This window comes from Xenopus laevis, chromosome 3S (genome assembly GCF_017654675.1).
Source record: "Xenopus laevis strain J_2021 chromosome 3S, Xenopus_laevis_v10.1, whole genome shotgun sequence".
NCBI classification, from domain to species: domain Eukaryota; kingdom Metazoa; phylum Chordata; class Amphibia; order Anura; family Pipidae; genus Xenopus; species Xenopus laevis.
The window spans coordinates 125745149-125764198 of NC_054376.1; the positions used below are offsets into that span (position 1 = coordinate 125745149).

The window sequence follows — 19050 nt, forward strand, 5'->3', positions numbered from 1 at the left end:
GTGAAGCAGAGGTTCTTCATCACTTCCTGCTTTGCTGTTGGCCCGTAAAGGGGTGGTTCACCTTTAACTTTTAGTTTGTTATAGAATATCTAATTCAAAGCAACTTTTCTATAGGTCTTCATTTTTTTTTTTTTTATAGTTTTTTCCATTATTTACCTTCTTCTTCTGACTCCAACTTTCAATTGGGCGTCGCTGAACCCATCTATAAAAACTAGGGATGCACAGAATCCACTGTTATAATACCGAACCCCAATTTGCATATGCAAATTAGGGTTGGGAAGGGAAAAATATTTTTTACTTCCTTGTTTTGCTCCCTGTCCCTATTTTGAAAATTCGGATTCGGTTTTGCCGGGCAGAAGGATTCGGGCAAATCCAAATCCTGCTAAAAAAAAAAAAGAAAAAAAAAGAAAAAAGGCAGAATACTGAACCGAATCCCAATTTTCATATGCAAATTAGGGGTGGGAAACATTTTTTACTTCCTTGATTTGTGATAGTCACTCAATTTCCGCCCGTCATTAATTTGCATATGCTAATTAGGATTCAGTTTGGCTGGGCAGAAGTATTGGTGGAATCCAAATCCTGCTGAAAAAGGCCGAACCCAAAGCGAATCCTGGATTCAGTGCATCCCTAATAAAAACAAATGCTCTTTAAAGCTACAAATGTATTGTTACTGCTACTTTTTATTACTCATCTTTCTATTCAACCCTCTCATTCATATTCCAGTCTCTTATTCATATCAATGCATGGTTGCTAGGGGAATCTTGACACTAGCGACCAGATCACTGAAATTGTAAACTGGAGAGCTGCTGAATAAAAAGTGAAATACTGTAACTCAAACCACAAGTAATGCAAAGCAATTGCATACTAATAGTTAATTTAAAGGTGAACTAGCCCTTTGAGAACATAACTACAGTAAGGTGTAAGAGGGCGACAGGCGTCACTTTCTATAGTTCCCCAAATGAGCAAATAAGTTATATTGGTTTAATAGCACATTATTCTACATGTTGAGTTATCTGAACACTGCAGTTTTTACAAAATATAAAGGGGAAAATACACCCCCCCTTCACACACAGAAAATATATAAAAAAAAAATAATAAAATGCGGACGATATCTATGCTGCAAGGCTAAGCAGCAACAAGTGGGGCAGTGGGTTTCATTGATTCTTAAAGGGGTGGTTCACCTTCACGTTATCTTTTATTAAGTTGGCTGGTTCTAAGCAACTTTTCAATTGGTCTTCATTTTTTTTTTTTTTTATAGTTTTGTTCATTATTTGCCTTCTGACACTTTCCTCTGTAAGGCTCTAAATGTATTGTTATTGCTACTTTTACTCATAGGCCTCTCCAATTCATATTCCAGTGTCTTAGTCAAATCAGTGCATGGTTGTTAGGGTAATTTGGACCCTAGCAACCAGATTGCTGCAACTGCAAACTGGAGAGCTGCTGAATAAAAAGCTGAATAAGTCAAAAATAATAAAACATGAAAACCAAATGCAAATTATCAGAATCTCCCTCTCTACATCATACGAACTGTTAGATCAAAGGTGAACAACCCCTTTAAAAGAAGGCAAAGGCTGATGTAGGATTATCCTGGGAATCACAAGTACTGTGACTTCAAGGTTATTTGGGGAAAGTCCTTTCTCCCTCTTGGAAAAACTGTCTGTATCCAGAATGCATAAAGTGGGGGTGCTGGGGTCTGCCGGAAACCCTTAAACCATGGGCCCACAAATGACAGTTGCGAGGGTTTGGGAAATGGGCCTCCCTGAAGGCTTGTGCGAGTCTTGTCCCCAATTATTATTTAACAAGCGGACGCGTTTTGTCGTCATCACTGCACTGGTGGGCTTTGTACTTTTTCACTTCCGCCATGTATTGGGCCCAAGCCCCTCCTTTGTTAGATGCAACCTGATGGGAATAAACAAAACATGATCAGCACAACCCCAGCAACATCAGTGAGATCACTACAGAATGCAGTTGAGTGTAGTATCCCTGGATCAGACAGTATGAATACAGTAACCCTCACCCTTAATCAGGCGCTTACACATAGATGCATCATTTCCACCAGATACAACACTGCATTGCCACAGGCTATACAATCCATTTTACAAAAAAACACATACTGAATTTGTGACTTTGTTTTTTATTTAGAAACACATCAGTCTGAACATTTTTGTTACAGGTAAAACTCTATGACACATTTTTAAGGGCTTGTTCACCTTCCAAACAGTTCAATTGTTTTCAGATTGTTCCCCAGAAATAAGTTTTTTTCAAATACTTTTTATACATATATTTTTTTACCGTTTTCCTAAAATCATTAAATGTCCCAGTCTCTGGTGTTTGAGTCTGGCAGCTCAGTAATTCAGGTGCAGATTCTGAACTGTTACAATTTTGCAACATTGAGTTGCAGCAGCATCTCTGGAGTATCAGCAACTATTGTATCAAGTCTAACAGCTGCCTGTAATGAAACTCAGGGATTCTGCTCAGCTGGGACAAACATAAGAAATGGATCAACTAAATGTATCAAGTTTTAACAGTTTACAGGGTCGGCGACCCCCGCCCCCTTCCCAGAGCGGCATAGGAAGGTGAAAAATTACACTTTACACAGTCACAAATAGAAAGTAATTGGAAAAAGTCTTTATTCCTGGTGAACTATCAGAAACCTACTGAACTGAAACAAATTGTTGGAAGGTGAACAAACCCTTTAAAGGAGAACTACAGCCTTGTACAGCCCCCCATACCAGTAATTATCCAGGCCCTTGAGTTGTCCCCAGCAGCTCCCAATCTTGTTTGGCATATTGTGTGTCAGTGGCACTGCACATGCTCAGTGGGCTCTGCACTACTAGTGAGCAATTCAGCTTAAAGGGGAACTCCACAAAAACATAAAGGTGGCCATACCGGGGCAGATTAAAGCGGCCAATATCGGTCCTTTAGACCAATTCGACATCTTATCTGCCCATGTGTGGGGGCACCCGGAGTATCTTCCCGATCGTTATCAGGCCAAAAATCGGCCAAGTTTGATTTTTTTGTACAATCCAGGACTGAATCGGCGGTGCTAGTTGATGCGGTCCTGCGACCAGTCGGAGCCCATTTGTAATATTGTAATCTGATTATTTGGCCCCAGGGCCAAGCGTTCGGATTCATCCCATATCGCCTAGCCGTTAGTGGGCATATCGGGTTAAGATCCGCTCATTTGGTGTATGGCCAACTTAAGTTAACCTTTTTGAAAAGTAAACATAATTTCAAGCAACTTTGCAATATACATCATTTAAAAAATATGCAGACTTTTCATGATTTTTAATGGTTTCTGACAGTTCCCGAAGCCTAGCCCCCTGCTCTCCTGCTGATCTGTCTGACTACTTTGCTGAGCTGTCTGACTACTGTTACTTTGTATCAACAGCAATCTATCCTCAGCCTGCATCCTCCAAACCCCACAATTCCCTGCACATGTGATTTTAATAAGGAAACGAACATCCCAGTGCAATGCATTGTGGGTTATGTAGTCCTGCATGCTGTCTGTAAACTGTGGAGAAGTTGCTGCAACATTAGTGTTTAGTCTCTTCTTCCCGGCCAGGATTTGAAATGATGCAGAAAGAGAAGAAATGTTAAACAGCTGGATTTCAGCATAGAAAATGGCATTTATTCATACAGGTAACTGTGATGGGTATGTTAGGGGTTTTTGTGTTATGTGGGCCTCTTAATCTAGTTTTGGTTTGGAAGCCGGAGTTCCCCTTTAAGGATGGTAGTGAAACAACAACCAGTCTTTTAGGTTGGATTCTACATTTTCTATGCAGTGATTTATTCCTTAAAGCTCAGTAAGTGACAGCAGCACAGAGCATGTGCGGTGAATCAGCAGAAAAAAAGATGGGGAGCTACTGGGGCATCTTTGGAGACTCAGATCTTTACTGCTAAAGGGCTGTGGTTGCCTTGGGCTGGTCGAGAACCCCACAGCATATACTATTTAATAGTACAGGTATAGGATCCATTATCCAGAAACCAGTTATCCAGAAAGCTTCCAATTACAGGATGGCTGTCTCCCATAGACCCCTTAATTCAGCTATTATTTTAGATTCATTCAATTTATTTGGTTTAAACCCTCAACCCAACATATTTCTTGGTACAGGACATGAGCCCCAGACTGGCAGCAGGTGACGACTGATTGGCTCAAGCAGCAAGTTTTGTAATGTCCCTGGTACACCAAACCATTCACAGAACAAGGATACCAAAAAGTACACCCAGCACAAAATAAAGTTCACATCATATAAGAAAAGGTAGCCATTGTCTAATAAGACTGAGGTTTCCCTTTAAAGGAGAAGGAAAGCTACAGAGGCAGTTTATCGCTAATAAACTAACCAGCAAGCGTTCGGCTTCCTTCTTCAAATTCCATGGGGCAGATGCACGCACAGTAGAAAGAAATAGCGACTTCTTTGTTAAAGTTTGTTTTTTCTGTTTTTCTCCGTGGTGCTCGGTGGAAGAATCCTGGGCCGCAGTTTTCTGCTGATAGGAGCACCGGGGTGTATATATAATCACTTTGGGGTGCCTAACTTTTGGCAACCTCAAGTAAAGAGCACCTTTCCTTCTCCTTTAACAAAGTTAAAATAAAAGTTTTGGAATATTAGGCAAAAACATATTCAGCCCCATTCTGAACTGCCAATCAAAAGATCTCTGCTCAGTTGGTTTAAAGCTGGCCATAGACTCAAAGATCCGCTCGTTTGGCGACATCGCCAAACGAGCGGATCTTTCCCCGATATGCCACTAAACAGCATGGCTATATCGGGGGTAATTCGAACGTTCGGCCATATGGCCGAACGATCGAATTACAATGTGCCAAGGGGCTCCGAGGGTCGGTCAAAAATCAAACCTTGCCGATCGATATCGTGGCCAGATATCGATCGGGAAGACCCGTCGAAAGCCCCCATACACGGGCAGATAAGCTGTCAAATCGGTCCAAACGACCAATATCGGCAGTTTTATCTGCCCGTGTATGGCCACCTTAACACAGTGTTAGAAGGATGTAGATAATATTCTACATATTGACAGACAATTACTATGTTGTAACAGAAAAAGATCAAAAATAGTTCTACTCACGTCGTCTTCTTCATTCTTTGGCTTCTTGGTTACAATTCCAGTCTTCAGGGCCAGCTTTGCCCCTCCTCTACGCTTGCCCACCTGGGGGTGGAAGGGACAGAAGACTGCAACCGTTATACGAGCCCTTGCAGCCTCTCTGTGTCCCTCTATATGACAGAATATAAGGGAGGCCTGGGTTAGACAGGCAAGTGATACTCCCCGACAGCACTGCTCTAGAAACAAGTCAACCTCTAAGCAAGAGAGGGCCTGGGGGGGGCTATACTACATTATACCAGCACATTAAAGGGGAACAATCACGAAAATGTAATATAAGCTTCCTCATACTGAAATGAAACTTTCTAAATACAATCAAATATTCTGCATTGTTTCTGAAATAATCAAGTTTATCTTCACTATTCCTCTCTCAGCATCTGTTTCTCTTCATTCTCTCTTCATGCAGCAGTTGGGTGTCAGATAATCATTGACAATTAGGGAGCTAATTAGGGAGATTGAAGCTACACCATCTTGAGTCCTTGCAAGGCAGATAATTCAATCATCAGTGCACAAAACAGACCAGTCACAAGAAAGGTGAGAGAAGAGAAGAAGCCGCACACTGGTTATTTATATAACTTGCAAGGACCAAAAATGGCGTAGCTTCAGTTTCCCTGTTTATCTGAAAAAATGGCCAAATCCATTAATTTTCATGATTAAAACAATAGGCAACTTGTATGTTAGGCAAAGGCCCAATTCACTGCACTTATATTGAACAAGTCTCTCTGGAAGGTCCAACAAAGTTAAATGAAAACATTGATGATTCAATCAGTATTAGTTTGAAGAATAACTATGGAATAAACCCCTGCGCTAAAAAAGTCTGAGCTTTCTGATTACCTAAACTATCAAACAGGCATTCTCTCCAAATCAGCCCCTAAACATGCCTTCAGGCTGCTGCCTTGAAATGGTTTATACCACCCACTACCCCAGACGGTTTGGTGAAAGGGGCGGTTCACCTTTAAGTTAACTTTTAGTATGATATAGAATTGCTAATTCAAAGCAACTTTTCAATTGGTCTTAATTGTTTATTTTATATAGTTTTTAAATTATTAGCCTTCTTCTGACTTTTTCCAGCTTTCAGATGGGAGTTACTGACCCCATCTAAAAAGAAAATGCTCTAGAAGTCTAAAAATTTATTCTTATTGATACTTTTTTTTTTCAACTTGTCTATTCAAATGTTCTCTTATTCATGTCTCAGTCTCTTATTCATATCAGTGCATGGTTGCTATGGTCATTTGGACCCTAGCAACCATATGGTTGATATTACAAATTGGAGAGCTGCTGAATAAAAAGCTAAATAACTCAAAAACCAATTGCAAATTATCTCAGACTATCACTCTCTACATCATACTAAAAGCTAATGTGTAGGACTGGTTACTTATGTCAGTATCTAGTTAGCTGTAACACTGGCTGCGGGACTGGGGGAAGAACAAAGATTGAGGGAGGCTTAGCACCCCACAAAAAGGGATCAAATGCTATATTTTAAAACAATTGTAAATTTATAATTGTACTTAATTTGATATGAACTATCTGTTGCCAACACTCCTATGTATATATCGTTCTATCACCTCCTCAATACCTTCAAATATGAACCTGGATAAGGTTACATTCCCGCAACACCGATAAACCCCGTAACTGCATTTTAAACCGAGCAGGTAAAAGCACTAACTGAGATCAGTTATCCAGTTATAATTGCATTATCTACATTCTATCTAGAAGCTGGGGGCTTTTGAGTTTGCACAGCTTTTTCTCCCAATCTCTTTTTAAAGGAAAACGATACCCCCAAAATCAATACTTGAGCAACAGATATAACATATTAAGTAGCATATTCTTATCAAACTGGAATACAAGTAAATATTTCCCTTTTAAATCCCTTGCCTTGAACCACCATTTTGTCATGGTCTGTGTACTGCCTCAGAGATCAGCTGCCCAGAAATACTGCAGCTCTAACTGTACCAGGAAGAGATCACCTGACCAGAAATACTGCAGCTCTAACTGTAACAGGAAGAGATCACCTGACCAGAAATACTGCAGCTCTAACTGTAACAGGAAGAGATCACCTGACCAGAAATACTGCAGCTCTAACTGTAACAGGAAGAAGTGTGGAAGCCAAAGACAGAAATCTGTCTGTTAATTGGCTCATGTGACCTAACAAGTATAGTTTCTTTGGTATGTTTGTGTGAATCGTATGATCCCAGGGGGCGGCCCTTATTTTTAAAATAGCAGTTTTCTATTTATTTATGATTACCCAATGGCACATACTACTAGAAAAGTATATTATTATGAAATGGTTTATTTACCTGAAGCAGGGTTTTACATATGAGCTGTTTTATGCAATATCTTTTTACAGAGACCTACATTGTTTGAGGGGTATAGTTGTGAGTAAGACTTTGGGCATACTAGTTGTAACTATTTATGATGAAAGGTTAAATGTTCTAATCATAAGGTGTGGGGGGAGCTTACGGCTCATGCTCGTCCCTTGATTCACGTGTAACCCTAAACAGCCGCTGTGTGTTACCCAGAGATGTTCTCATGATCCCCCGGGTCCTTACAATGCTAATAGGCCTCCTCTTGTCTGGCTCTGCGCTCTTCTCCGCCTCCTTCTGCTCCTCCCCCGCGGAACCGGCCTTACTGCTGCTGCTCTCACCCGCCTTCGCCTCCATCTGCTTCTTAAAAAGCTCCATGAAGCTGCCGTCGTTGGCGAACAGGTTAACCCCGCTGGTCAGGGCCGGGCTGGGCCGTGGGGAAGGTGTAGGCGAGGGCCCAGTGTGAGCTGCGGATACCAAACCTTCCCCCTTCCCCGTTACACGAGGAGCCGCCATCTTTATTGTCTCTTTATGTCGCGCCGGGACTTCCACTGCCTCAGCCTCGCTGTTTCCCTCCGTTACCTCTCGCTGAGCCTCCGCCATCTTGAAAAATACGAAGGGCCGAAAAGTCTGTAGGAAACCAGGAGCGTCCTACCTCCCTTTCCACATAAACTCACCCTAACGCCCCATGGGGACGCCCAACAGACACGTGGCAAAGATACTTGATACTAGCGTCTGTGAGGCGGGAAATTCGTTTTTTTCTGTTTTCAAAATGGCGCTTCGTTATGCCTTGCAGGAAGAACCCGATCGAGGGCGGGTAACGTTGGTAACTGACAGTAGAACGAGCCAATATTTGAGCCGGGTGGTATAATTTAAACCAATAAAAACCTGCTAAGGCGGAGTCTCTAAAATAGCCCAAGCTCTGAAAGAATCGCCAATCAGAAGCTAGCAATAATAGGGCGCATAAACAAGCAAAATGACGTCAATTGAAAGCGACAGGTACGCGAGGTGTATGGGACACGTGATGACCAATTAGAAATCTGGGAAGATGATTGACAGAAACGTGACCCAATTGGGATACAAACACTGATTTGCATCAATCTGATAGGCGGAGAACAAAGCTGGCAGGGGCGTTGCATTGACATTGATGAGCGTTCGTGTTGGCCAATAAGGAAACATCACGGCTAGATTTTCCGCAAATCACAGTACCTTTACCACAGATACAGGAGGAATCCGCGAATAGACCGCTCCTAACAACAAGGACGTCACTATTGTGCCAGAACCAGTCAGCTGGTGCGGAGAGCCAATGGGGCGTGTGACTGTGAGTGTGCCTGTCTGATGGAGGGGGCGGAAGCTGTTTGGTCACGTGAGTAAGTTGGAAGATGGCTGCGCCGGTAGATGATGAGTTCGAAGATGCGCCTGACGTGGAGCCTTTAGAGCCGACTCTGAGTAACGTGATAGATCAGCGCTCCCTCAGGTGGATCTTCGTGGGAGGAAAGGGAGGAGTGGGCAAGACGACCTGTAGGTGAGATATTGGGCCGAACCAAGACTATAGGATGGGGGGAAGACACATGGGTAGAACTAATAAAAGAAAAACCATGGGGGGATGTCAGCGGGCTGAACCAAATGAGAGCTGAGTGCGGGGTTGCTCCGTCATATTGACACACGGCCTTGGGGACTAGATCATGTCAACTCCGAGTCTCTGAGACTGTCCGGGGCTCCTCGTGCAAGACTTTAGCTCAGACATTTCCATACTGATGCCTAGAGGAAACCACGTCCTCCCCACAACCAGTGGTAGAGCCCAGAGCTCCAGATAAGTCAGTCCTGCCCCTGAGGAGACTTCTTGTCCCTCCCCTGCTTTCCTGTCATTGGCTGCAGTTGACTAGATCTCCCCTTGCACATGTAGCTGAATGTTTTCTTTCTGATTCCATCGGGATTGCGCCAAATCCAAGCTGTTTCTTGTAGGATAGGCCGAATCAAAGCTGAAGCGCATATATATAACTGGGAAACAAACGAAAAACACTGGCTGCGTATTGGGAATGTCAAACTATTCTATTCGGTACTATTCTGGCGCAGAAGAAGGGTTTGGATCTAGTTTGGCGTTAGACTTTTAAAGGGGTTGTTCCTACTTAAAATAACGGTCAGTATGATGTACAGAGGGATATTCTGAGACGATCTACAATTGGTTTTAATTTTTTATTATTTGTGTTTTTTTGGGTTATTTAGCGTTTTATTCAGCAGCTCTCCAGTTTGCAATTTCAGCAACGTGGTTGCTAGGATTCAAATTCCCCTAGCAACCATGCATTGATTTGTAAAATGAATCGGAGAGGCTGAATAGAAAGAGGAGTAATACAAATTAGTACGGATGCACCGAATCCAGGATTCGGTTCGGGATTCGGCCTTTTTCAGCAGGATTCGGATTCAGCCGAATCCTTCTGTCCGGCCGAACCAAATCCTAATTTGCATATGCAAATTAGTTGCAGAGAGGAAAATCGCGTGACTTTTTGTCACAAAACACGGAAGTAAAATATGTTTTCCCCTTTCCCACCCCGGATTCGAATTCGGTTCGGTATTGGCCGAATCCTTCGTGAAGGATTCTGGGGTTTCGGCCAAATCCAAAATAATGGATTTGGTGCATCCCTACAAATTAGCAATAACAATATATTTGTAGCCTTACAGAACGTTTACTTTTCATAAGGGGTCAGCGACGCCCATTTGAAAGCTGCAGAGGCAAAAGGCAAATAATTATAAAACTATAAAAAGAATAATCAAAACCAATCGAAAAGTTGTTTAGGCTTGGCCATTCTATAACCTACTAAAAGTTACCTTAAGGGCTCTTACACACGGCCGTTCCGACCTGCGCTCCCCTGCGTTCCGTTTGTTGGCGTTCAGCCGCAGGGGAGCGCAGGAATAGACGCAAGTAGTGATTTGAAATGGGGCTGTACTCACTCAGGCGCGTGTAGGCGCCGAACGCAGGTTCAGACGCAACATGCTGCATTTTTCCTGCGTTCGGCGCCTACACGCGCCTGAGTGAGTACAGCCCCATTTCAAATCATTACTTGCGTCTATTCCTGCGCTCCCCTGCGGCTGAACGCCAACAAACGGAACGCAGGGGAGCGCAGGTCGGAACGGCCGTGTGTAAGAGCCCTTAAGGTGAACCACCCCTTCAATTAGGGATGCACGGATTCCTTTTTGGCCGAATACCAAACCGAATCCAAATCTTAATTTGCATATGCAAATTAGGGCCAGGAAAGGTTAAAAGTGGAAAAAATTCTTCTTATGTGATGAAAAGTCACGTGATTTCCCTACCTGCCCCTAATTAGCAGTGCGAATTCGGTTCGGCCAGGTACAAGGATTCGGCCGGATCCTAATCCTGCTAGAAAAGGCCGAATTCTGAACGGAAGCCTGGATTCGCTGCATCCATATTATTAATAAAAACATCTATAAATATAATCCATTAGAGGCATGGAGGCATTAGTTACCCTTTAGAGAAGTTACAGGGTATTTTTGTGCCTTTAATGAGACTGTACTTCCAGGGCCTCAAATCTGTCAATGGTTACACCTGTGGGGACCTTTAGTCTAGGGGCAGTCATTATGCCCCACCCATAGCATTAGGGGGTTACTAGGATTTTGCTACTTCTATATACAGTAGTGTATATGTACTTGTGGTGGTCATGCAAGGAATGAACGATTACTCTCCATTGGTGACCTCACAAGCAGAACTTCACTCTGATTGGCCATCTGGAGTAATACCTTTTTAAAGGGCACCTGTCACCATAAGAAATAATTTCAAATCCTCCATATGATGTTAGTCAAGCAAAATACGCTTCATTTCCACTATATCAGCCCTTTTAATCTTGTTTCTTTGAGTTTTGGAATTCACAATCACAGCAAGCAGGCAGCAGCCATTTTGTAAACACTGTTATTAAGGAAAGCCTTGTATTTTTCCAAAATCTTGTTTCTGCACCAGAATGGGGCGCCTGCTGCACATCCCCATGCACTGGCTCCACAATTACATGGTAAGGAAGGAGGGGGAATGTGGGGAGAACAATTATATCCAGAAAGTGCAGAACAGAAAGTGAAAGTAATTATGCTTGAGGCATAGGGGCGGGGCAGGCAACATATGATTGACAGCTGAGATTTTTTAAATTAGTTTATAACAGGTATAGATGTTTTAATAAAAAAAAATAATAATGTGGGTTTCATGTTCATTTTAAAAAGTTTTATTCAGAAAAGAAAATTAACTTTTAAAATAGATAGATATTCAGACTCTTCAGTGGTATTCGATTAAGTGGACCTGTCATCCAGACACAAAAATCTGTATAATAAAAGTCCTTTTCAAATTAAACATGAAGTCCAATTTCTATTTTTTATTAAAAGAATTCATAGCTGTTGTAAGCTCATTTAAACATCTCAGCTGTCAATCAAATATTGCCTGCCCCTCCTCTATGCCTTAGGCAGACAATTACTTTCACTTTCCATTCAGCACTTCCTACATGTCACTGCTCTCCCCACATTCCCCCCATTCTCTTCACCATTTAATTGTGTAACCAGGACATGGGGATGGACATCAGGTCCCTCATTCTGGTGCACAAACAAGATTCTGAGATGATACAAGACTTGTCTTAATAACACTGTCCACAAAATGGCTCCTGCCTGCTTGTTATAATTATGAATCCCCAGACTGAAGGAAGCAAGATTCAAATAATTTATATAGTGTAATTTAAGTTCATTTTGCTTGACTAATGTGATAAAATAATATTTGGAATTTTTTTTAGGGTGACGGGTCCCCTTTAAAAAGAAAGAAAAGAACCTTGTTTGTGACTGTATCAGATTTACCAGACCCCTTATATTTAATACACACATCCCTAAATATCTGTCACAGTGATAATCGTTACTTAGTTTCTATTCATTGTGTAAAATTAAACGAGCAACCTTATCTGCTTTAAGTAGCCAACTTGATACTTTGTTGTAAGTCTCAAGGATAAGCTGATGACACCAGGTTATATGAATTGTGGAAAATACACAATGTTGCTTATTTTCAAGATAAAGTGAGTTAAAGGGATCCTGTCATCGGAAAACATGTTTTTTTTTAAAATGAATCAGTTAATAGTGCTGCTCCAGCAGAATTCTGCACTGAAATCCATTTCTCAAAAGAGCAAACAGATTTTTTTATATTCAATTTTGAAATCTGACATGGGGCTAGATATTTTGTCGATTTCCCAGCTGCCCCAAGTCATGTGACTTGTGCCTGCACTTTAGGAGAGAAATGCTTTCTGGCAGGCTGCTGTTTTTCCTTCTCAATGTAACTGAATGTGTCACAGTGGGACCTGGATTTTACTATTGAGTGTTGTTCTTAGATCTACCAGGCAGCTGTTATCTTGTGTTAGGGAGCTGTTATCTGGTTACCTTCCCATTGTTCTGTTGTTAGGCTGCTGGGGGAAGGGAGGGGGTGATCAGGGGCGTAACTATAGAGGAAGCAGACCCGGCGGGTGCAGGGGGGCCCAGGAGGTATAGGGGCCCCATGAGGCCCTAATTCATATAAAATTTCAATAAATATTGGAGAAACAAGTCAATGCCAAAACATTTTGGGGGCCTGAAAAATAATTTGCTGTGGGGCCCAGTAATATCTAGTTACGCCACTGGGGGTGATATCACTCCAACTTGCAGTACAGCAGTAAAGAGTGATTGAAGTTTATCAGAGCACAAGTCACATGACCAGGGGCAGCTGGGAAATTGACAAAATGTCTAGCCCCATGTCAGATTTCAAAATTGAATATAAAAAAATCTGTTTGCTCTTTTGAGAAATGGATTTCAGCGCAGAATTCTGCTGGAGCAGCACTATTAACTGATTCATTTTGAAAAACTTTTTTTTTTCCCCCATGACAGTATCCCTTTAAGATAAAACAAGGAGTTGCCCTGACGTACGTTTCGCAATTCGCTTTTTCAAAAGGCAATTCATTTTAAGAAGGACTTTTTTATTACCCGAATAATGTTGTCCTGGTGTCTTTCCCTAGTGATTGTTCTGTCTTTCTCCTCTATTATTGTTGTCCTTGTCCATTTCAGTTGCAGTTTGGCAGTGCAGCTTTCGCTGGTACGGGACAGCGTTCTCATCATCTCCACAGACCCTGCTCACAATATCTCCGATGCCTTCGACCAGAAGTTCTCCAAGGTCCCTACAAAAGTCCGTGGCTATGACAACCTTTTTGCTATGGTGAGTGATCCCAAGTAGGGATGCACCGAATCCTGGATATGGTTTGGGATTCGGCCTTTTTCAGCAGGATTCCGATTCGGCCGAATCTTTCTGCCTGGCCGAACCGAATCCGAATTTGCATATGCAAATTAGGGGTGGGGAGGAAAATCACGTGACTTTTTATCAAAAAACGAGGAATTAAAAAAAAAAAAGTGGTTTCCCTTCCCACCCTTAATTTGCATATGCAAATTCGAATTTGGTTCAGTATTCGGCCAAATCTCTTGCGAAGGAATCAGGGTTCGGCCGAATCCAAAATTGTGTAATAGCCTTATCCCAAGAGCTAGCTGTTTAAGGGTCAGTCCACACTTGCAGATTCGGGGAGATTTAGTCGCCTGGTGACTAATCACCTCTTCATCTGGGCGACAATCTCAGAAGAAGAGGCGATTAGTCGCCAGGTGACTAAATCTCCCCGAATCTGATCGTGTGGACCGACCCTTAAGCCATGGCAGCATACGTATTTATCTTTTATTTTTGCTTGTCATTGAATGTTTGTATTTACATTATCCTATGTTTTTTTTTTTAGGGTAAGGGGATGTTAGTATGGGGAAATACACAAGATGAAAAGAAATAATATATTTGTAAATATCTTGCCACTACATTTATACATATTTATCTTTGTGATATATTGTATATAGATAGTAATGCATCTCTGAGTATCACTCATTTATTATAAGGGATAATGTACCCCCTACTGTAAATGATAAGGATATTAGAAGTCACTGAGGGGTTGTTCTGTGACCATATAAAGGCACAAGGCTGCAGGCTGAGTTATACAGGGAACTCTGAGTATTACTCATGTATTATAAGGGATAATGTACCCCCTACTGTAAATGATAAGGATATTAGAAGTCACTGAGGGGTCTGTGACCATATAAAGGCACAAGGCTGCAGGCTGAGTTATACAGGGAACTCTTGAGTATCACTCATGTATTATAAGGGATAATGTACCCCCTACTGTAAATGATAAGGATATTAGAAGTCACTGAGGGGTTGTTCTGTGACCATATAAAGACACAAGGCTGCAGGCTGAGTTATACAGGGAACTCTGAGTATTACTCATGTATTATAAGGGATAATGTACCCCCTACTGTAAATGATAAGGATATTAGAAGTCACTGAGGGGTCTTTGACCATATAAAGGCACAAGGCTGCAGGCTGAGTTATACAGGGAACTCTGAGTATCACTCATGTATTATAAGGGATAATGTACCCCCTACTGTAAATGATAAGGATATTAGAAGTCACTGAGGGGTTGTTCTGTGACCATATAAAGACACAAGGCTGCAGGCTGAGTTATACAGGGAACTCTGAGTATCACTAATGTATTATAAGGTATAATGTACCCCCTACTGTAAATGATAAGGATACTATAATCTATTTGCAGCCTTGTGCCTTTATATGGCCACAAAACCCCTCAGTGACTTTTAATACCTTCATATTTTTAGTGGGAAACACAATTGACATCATTAGGCACCACCTATGAGAAATCTGCTACAGTTTATCCTTTGTTCCGGTCACTGACCCGAGTGGGTTTGTTGTGCAGGAAATTGACCCCAGTCTGGGGGTGGCGGAGCTCCCTGATGAAATATTCGAGGAGGACAACATGCTGAGTATGGGAAAGAAGATGATGCAGGAAGCAATGAGCGCTTTCCCAGGGATTGATGAAGCCATGAGTTATGCTGAAGTGATGAGGTGAGCACTGAAGGGTGACGCAGACATGGAGTGTAAGTAGGAATGGCCCCCCCTTGTATTGGAAGCAAATGAAGACCATATTTTACACGTCCCATCCACGTGTGCATAATTGCCAACACATATGTACCTTTGTTTATATGAGAAAACTATCCGTATTAAATCATTCCACTGTACCTGCAGGCTGGTGAAAGGGATGAATTTCTCTGTGGTTGTCTTTGACACGGCTCCCACGGGACACACCTTGCGTCTGCTCAACTTCCCAACCATCGTAGAGCGAGGCCTGGGGCGGCTCATGCAGATCAAGAACCAGATCAGCCCTTTTATATCACAGGTGAGATGCCCGAAAAAGCAGCTTGTGTGTAAACTAGAGGCATCCAGATACAGCTCATTCATTGCTCTTGGAGGAAGGACCTTTGATTGGCTCCTTATTGGATAAGTAAACCTTAAAAAAAAAGTGAATGTAAAATTGATGAGGGGGCTATTCTAAGCACTTTTGTCATTTACATTCATTATTTATTTTGTTTTAATTCCAAGATATTAAGGGATACATGTACTGTTAATACATGTTAATACACCTGCTGGTCAGTTTCCCACCAGTCTGACCACCAAGTAGTCAAGGAAGTTGTCAGGAGAAAGAAAGAGGCTGCTCTGATGTTCTTCTGCTTAGGAAAACAATTAGAAACCTTTCTCAAATCTTTCCTAGAAAGTTGTAACAAAATTCATTCATATTAACAGCACATGTATCACTTAATGTCTTGGAATAAAAACAAAATAAATAAAGAATGTAAATTACAAAAGTATTTAGAATAGCCCCTCATCAATTTTACACTCACTTATTTTAAAGGTTTACTTATTCTCTATAGAACTGAGAGAGCTTGACTGGGGCAGGGACTGATGTATAATCTTTGGTACTATATTAATAAAGGATACTCTCCCATATCAGTTCTCTTAGTGATTTTACATCCCTTGACCCTTCAGTAATTAAAGGAGAAGGAAAGGTTAAAACTAAGTAAGCCTTATCAGAAAGGTCCACCTTAATATACCAGTAAGCCCCCAAAGTAATGCTGCTCTGAGTCCCCTGTCAAAAGAAACACAGCATTTCTTTCCTTCTATTGTGTACTCATGGGCTTCTGTATCAGACTTCCTGTTTTCAGCTTAAACCTCATTGCCCTGGGCAAGAGCATGCTCAGTTTGCTCCTCTTCCCCACCCCCCTCCCTTCTCTACTGTAATCTGAGCCCAGAGCAGGAAGAGACTCAGGCAGGAAGTGATGTCACACCATGTTTATACTACAGCTCCTATCCTAAACAAACAGAGAGCTTCTAGAGCTTTTTACTCAGGTATGGTAAAACATTCTACAGAATAAATATAGCATTCTAGCTTGCACTATTGTGGCTAATCTATTGGCAATAAAATGTCTCCGTAGCTTTCCTTCTCCTTTAAGAAGAACTTCCTTTTCCCCCCTCCTAATATTCCTTTAATTAATTTCTCTGTGACATTGTCCTTGTGTTCCCTCTTGATGCCTGTGCCGCTCTCCTACAGATGTGCAACATGCTCGGACTTGGTGATATGAACGCGGATCAGTTGGCTTCCAAGTTAGAAGAGACTCTTCCAGTTATCCGGTCTGTCAGCGAGCAGTTCAAGGATCCGGTGACTATTCACAACTTGTATTGTTTCTCCATAGAAGATAGAGAGCCGGAGTCCATGGATCTCTGTCATACACTTTACACTTACATTTGTATCCTCATACCATTATACATTGCCGTTCCATTCACAAGTATATGTATTATATTGTGAGGATACAAATGCCCCATTCATTTCTAGCTCACGGGTTTGTTTTAAAACCATCAGGAGATCCACGGATTCGGCTTTAGTCCTACTTTCTGTACTCCTTTTACAACTTGTGTCTAACAATGGAATTGTTGTTTCCTGAGCGCAGGAGCAGACCACGTTCATCTGCGTGTGTATCGCTGAGTTCTTATCACTGTACGAGACAGAGCGTTTGATCCAGGAGCTGGCCAAGTGCAGCATAGACACTCACAATATCATAGTGAATCAGCTGGTGTTTCCTGACCCAGAGAAGCCGTGCAGAATGTGTGAGGCCAGACACAAGATCCAGTCGAAGTACCTCGACCAGGTGAGAAACGATTTCTTAAATTAATGATGCAGTCTGTCCCTCCCACTGCAGGGTGATACAGTGACACAGACAGGAGGGAACTATGGGACATGAGTCTGTCCCTCCCACTGCAGGGTGATACAGTGACACAGACAGGAGGGAACTATGGGACATGAGTCTGTCCCTCCCACTGCAGGGTGATACAGTGACACAGACAGGAGGGAACTATGGGACATGAGTCTGTCCCTCCCACTGCAGGGTGATACAGTGAGACAGACAGGAGGGAACTATGGGACATGAGTCTGTCCCTCCCACTGCAGGGTGATACAGTGACACAGACAGGAGGGAACTATGGGACATGAGTCTGTCCCTCCCACTGCAGGGTGATACAGTGACACAGACAGGAGGGAACTATGGGACATGAGTCTGTCCCTCCCACTGCAGGGTGATACAGTGACACAGACAGGAGGGAACTATGGGACATGAGTCTGTCCCTCCCACTGCAGGGTGATACAGTGACACAGACAGGAGGGAACTATGGGACATGAGTCTGTCCCTCCCACTGCAGGGTGATACAGTGACACAGACAGGAGGGAACTATGGGACATGGAGTCTGACTTGTTTTCTTTGTAACAGATGGAGGATCTCTATGAAGATTTCCACATTGCGAAGCTTCCTCTTCTTCCTCATGAAGTTCGAGGGGTAGAAAACGTAAACACCTTCTCTAAGCTCCTGTTGGAACCCTACAAACCCCCCAGTGGGAAGTAAGAATGGAGTCCGGGACAGGGGGAATAACCTTCCAGAAAAGCTACAGCAGTTTGAAGAGAAGAGTCGGTCGGGCTACAAACCACTACTCACAGATGAGGGGGGCTCTCTGACCAGCACCCCAACCATATAACTCCTAATTGTCTATTTATTATAACTGGATTTAGGGGACCCGACATTTTTAAGCCTCTCCCTCTCTTTTGTTCTATTTCTGTTGTCTCAGTTTAAAGCTGATTTTCCTTGGCAGTCTCTCTTTGTGCCTGGCAGTCTCTTGGGGTCTCCAGCCTTTGCTGAACTAATCCCTTAACTCCCGGCATCCCCAGCGGCAGCTCGGAGTTGTTAGTTCAGCAGTGTATGGAGTGTTAGAGACCCTCTGTTTCTGGCAGTCTTTGTCCTGCATCTTCTAACCCCCCACCATATCTGTATTGTCTAAACTCCCCCAATAGTCGCTGTATGTGTAAGATCTGAGCATGACTGCCCCAAATGTATTTCATTTGCACCTACAGGACGCAGGGGTGCAGAGCAGTTATTAAATTAAATTAAACTGTTTCTAAAACACTTGATTTAAGAGTCAACATTATTTTCTATGTATTCTGCCATCGTGGGGGGTTACATATAACGTTAGTTTCATTAATACTTGTGCAATTTTGGAGCTGCAGTGACTTGCCTAGAAACTTACACTCCTCTGACCCCCGAAATAAATGGAGCCACTAAGTAGCACAATGAATTCACCTACCTGTATATTAGCTGCTAGATAGAGTAACATCAGCAACATCCTAGTGAAACCAACCCTCTGCTAGCCATTATTGTT

The 19050-nt window shown here is 42.4% G+C and overlaps 2 protein-coding genes across 4 annotated transcripts; one reads left to right on the plus strand and one right to left on the minus strand.

Annotated features, from left to right (window-relative positions):
* Positions 1-967: 967 nt before the first annotated feature.
* trir.S (telomerase RNA component interacting RNase S homeolog) lies at positions 968-8305 on the minus strand. Of its 2 annotated transcripts, none has more exons than XM_018239643.2 (3): positions 7662-8305; positions 5080-5160; positions 968-1899 (listed from the first exon to the last, which is right to left on the minus strand). In XM_018239643.2, exons 1-3 carry the CDS (start codon positions 8016-8018, stop codon positions 1792-1794), a joined length of 546 nt encoding a protein of 181 aa, XP_018095132.1. In that variant the 5' UTR covers positions 8019-8305; the 3' UTR covers positions 968-1791. The 2 variants fall into 2 exon arrangements, with proteins under 2 accessions (XP_018095132.1, XP_018095131.1); XM_018239642.2 differs by having other exon boundaries at positions 5080-5225; positions 7628-8305.
* Positions 8306-8601: 296 nt separating this feature from the next.
* On the plus strand, positions 8602-18802 carry get3.S (guided entry of tail-anchored proteins factor 3, ATPase S homeolog). 2 transcript variants are annotated; one of them, XM_018239515.2, is made up of 7 exons: positions 8602-8785; positions 13482-13629; positions 15212-15360; positions 15541-15691; positions 16901-17008; positions 17298-17495; positions 18111-18802. In XM_018239515.2, exons 1-7 carry the CDS (start codon positions 8754-8756, stop codon positions 18240-18242), a joined length of 918 nt encoding a protein of 305 aa, XP_018095004.1. In that variant the 5' UTR covers positions 8602-8753; the 3' UTR covers positions 18243-18802.
* The last annotated feature ends 248 nt before the right edge of the window (positions 18803-19050 follow it).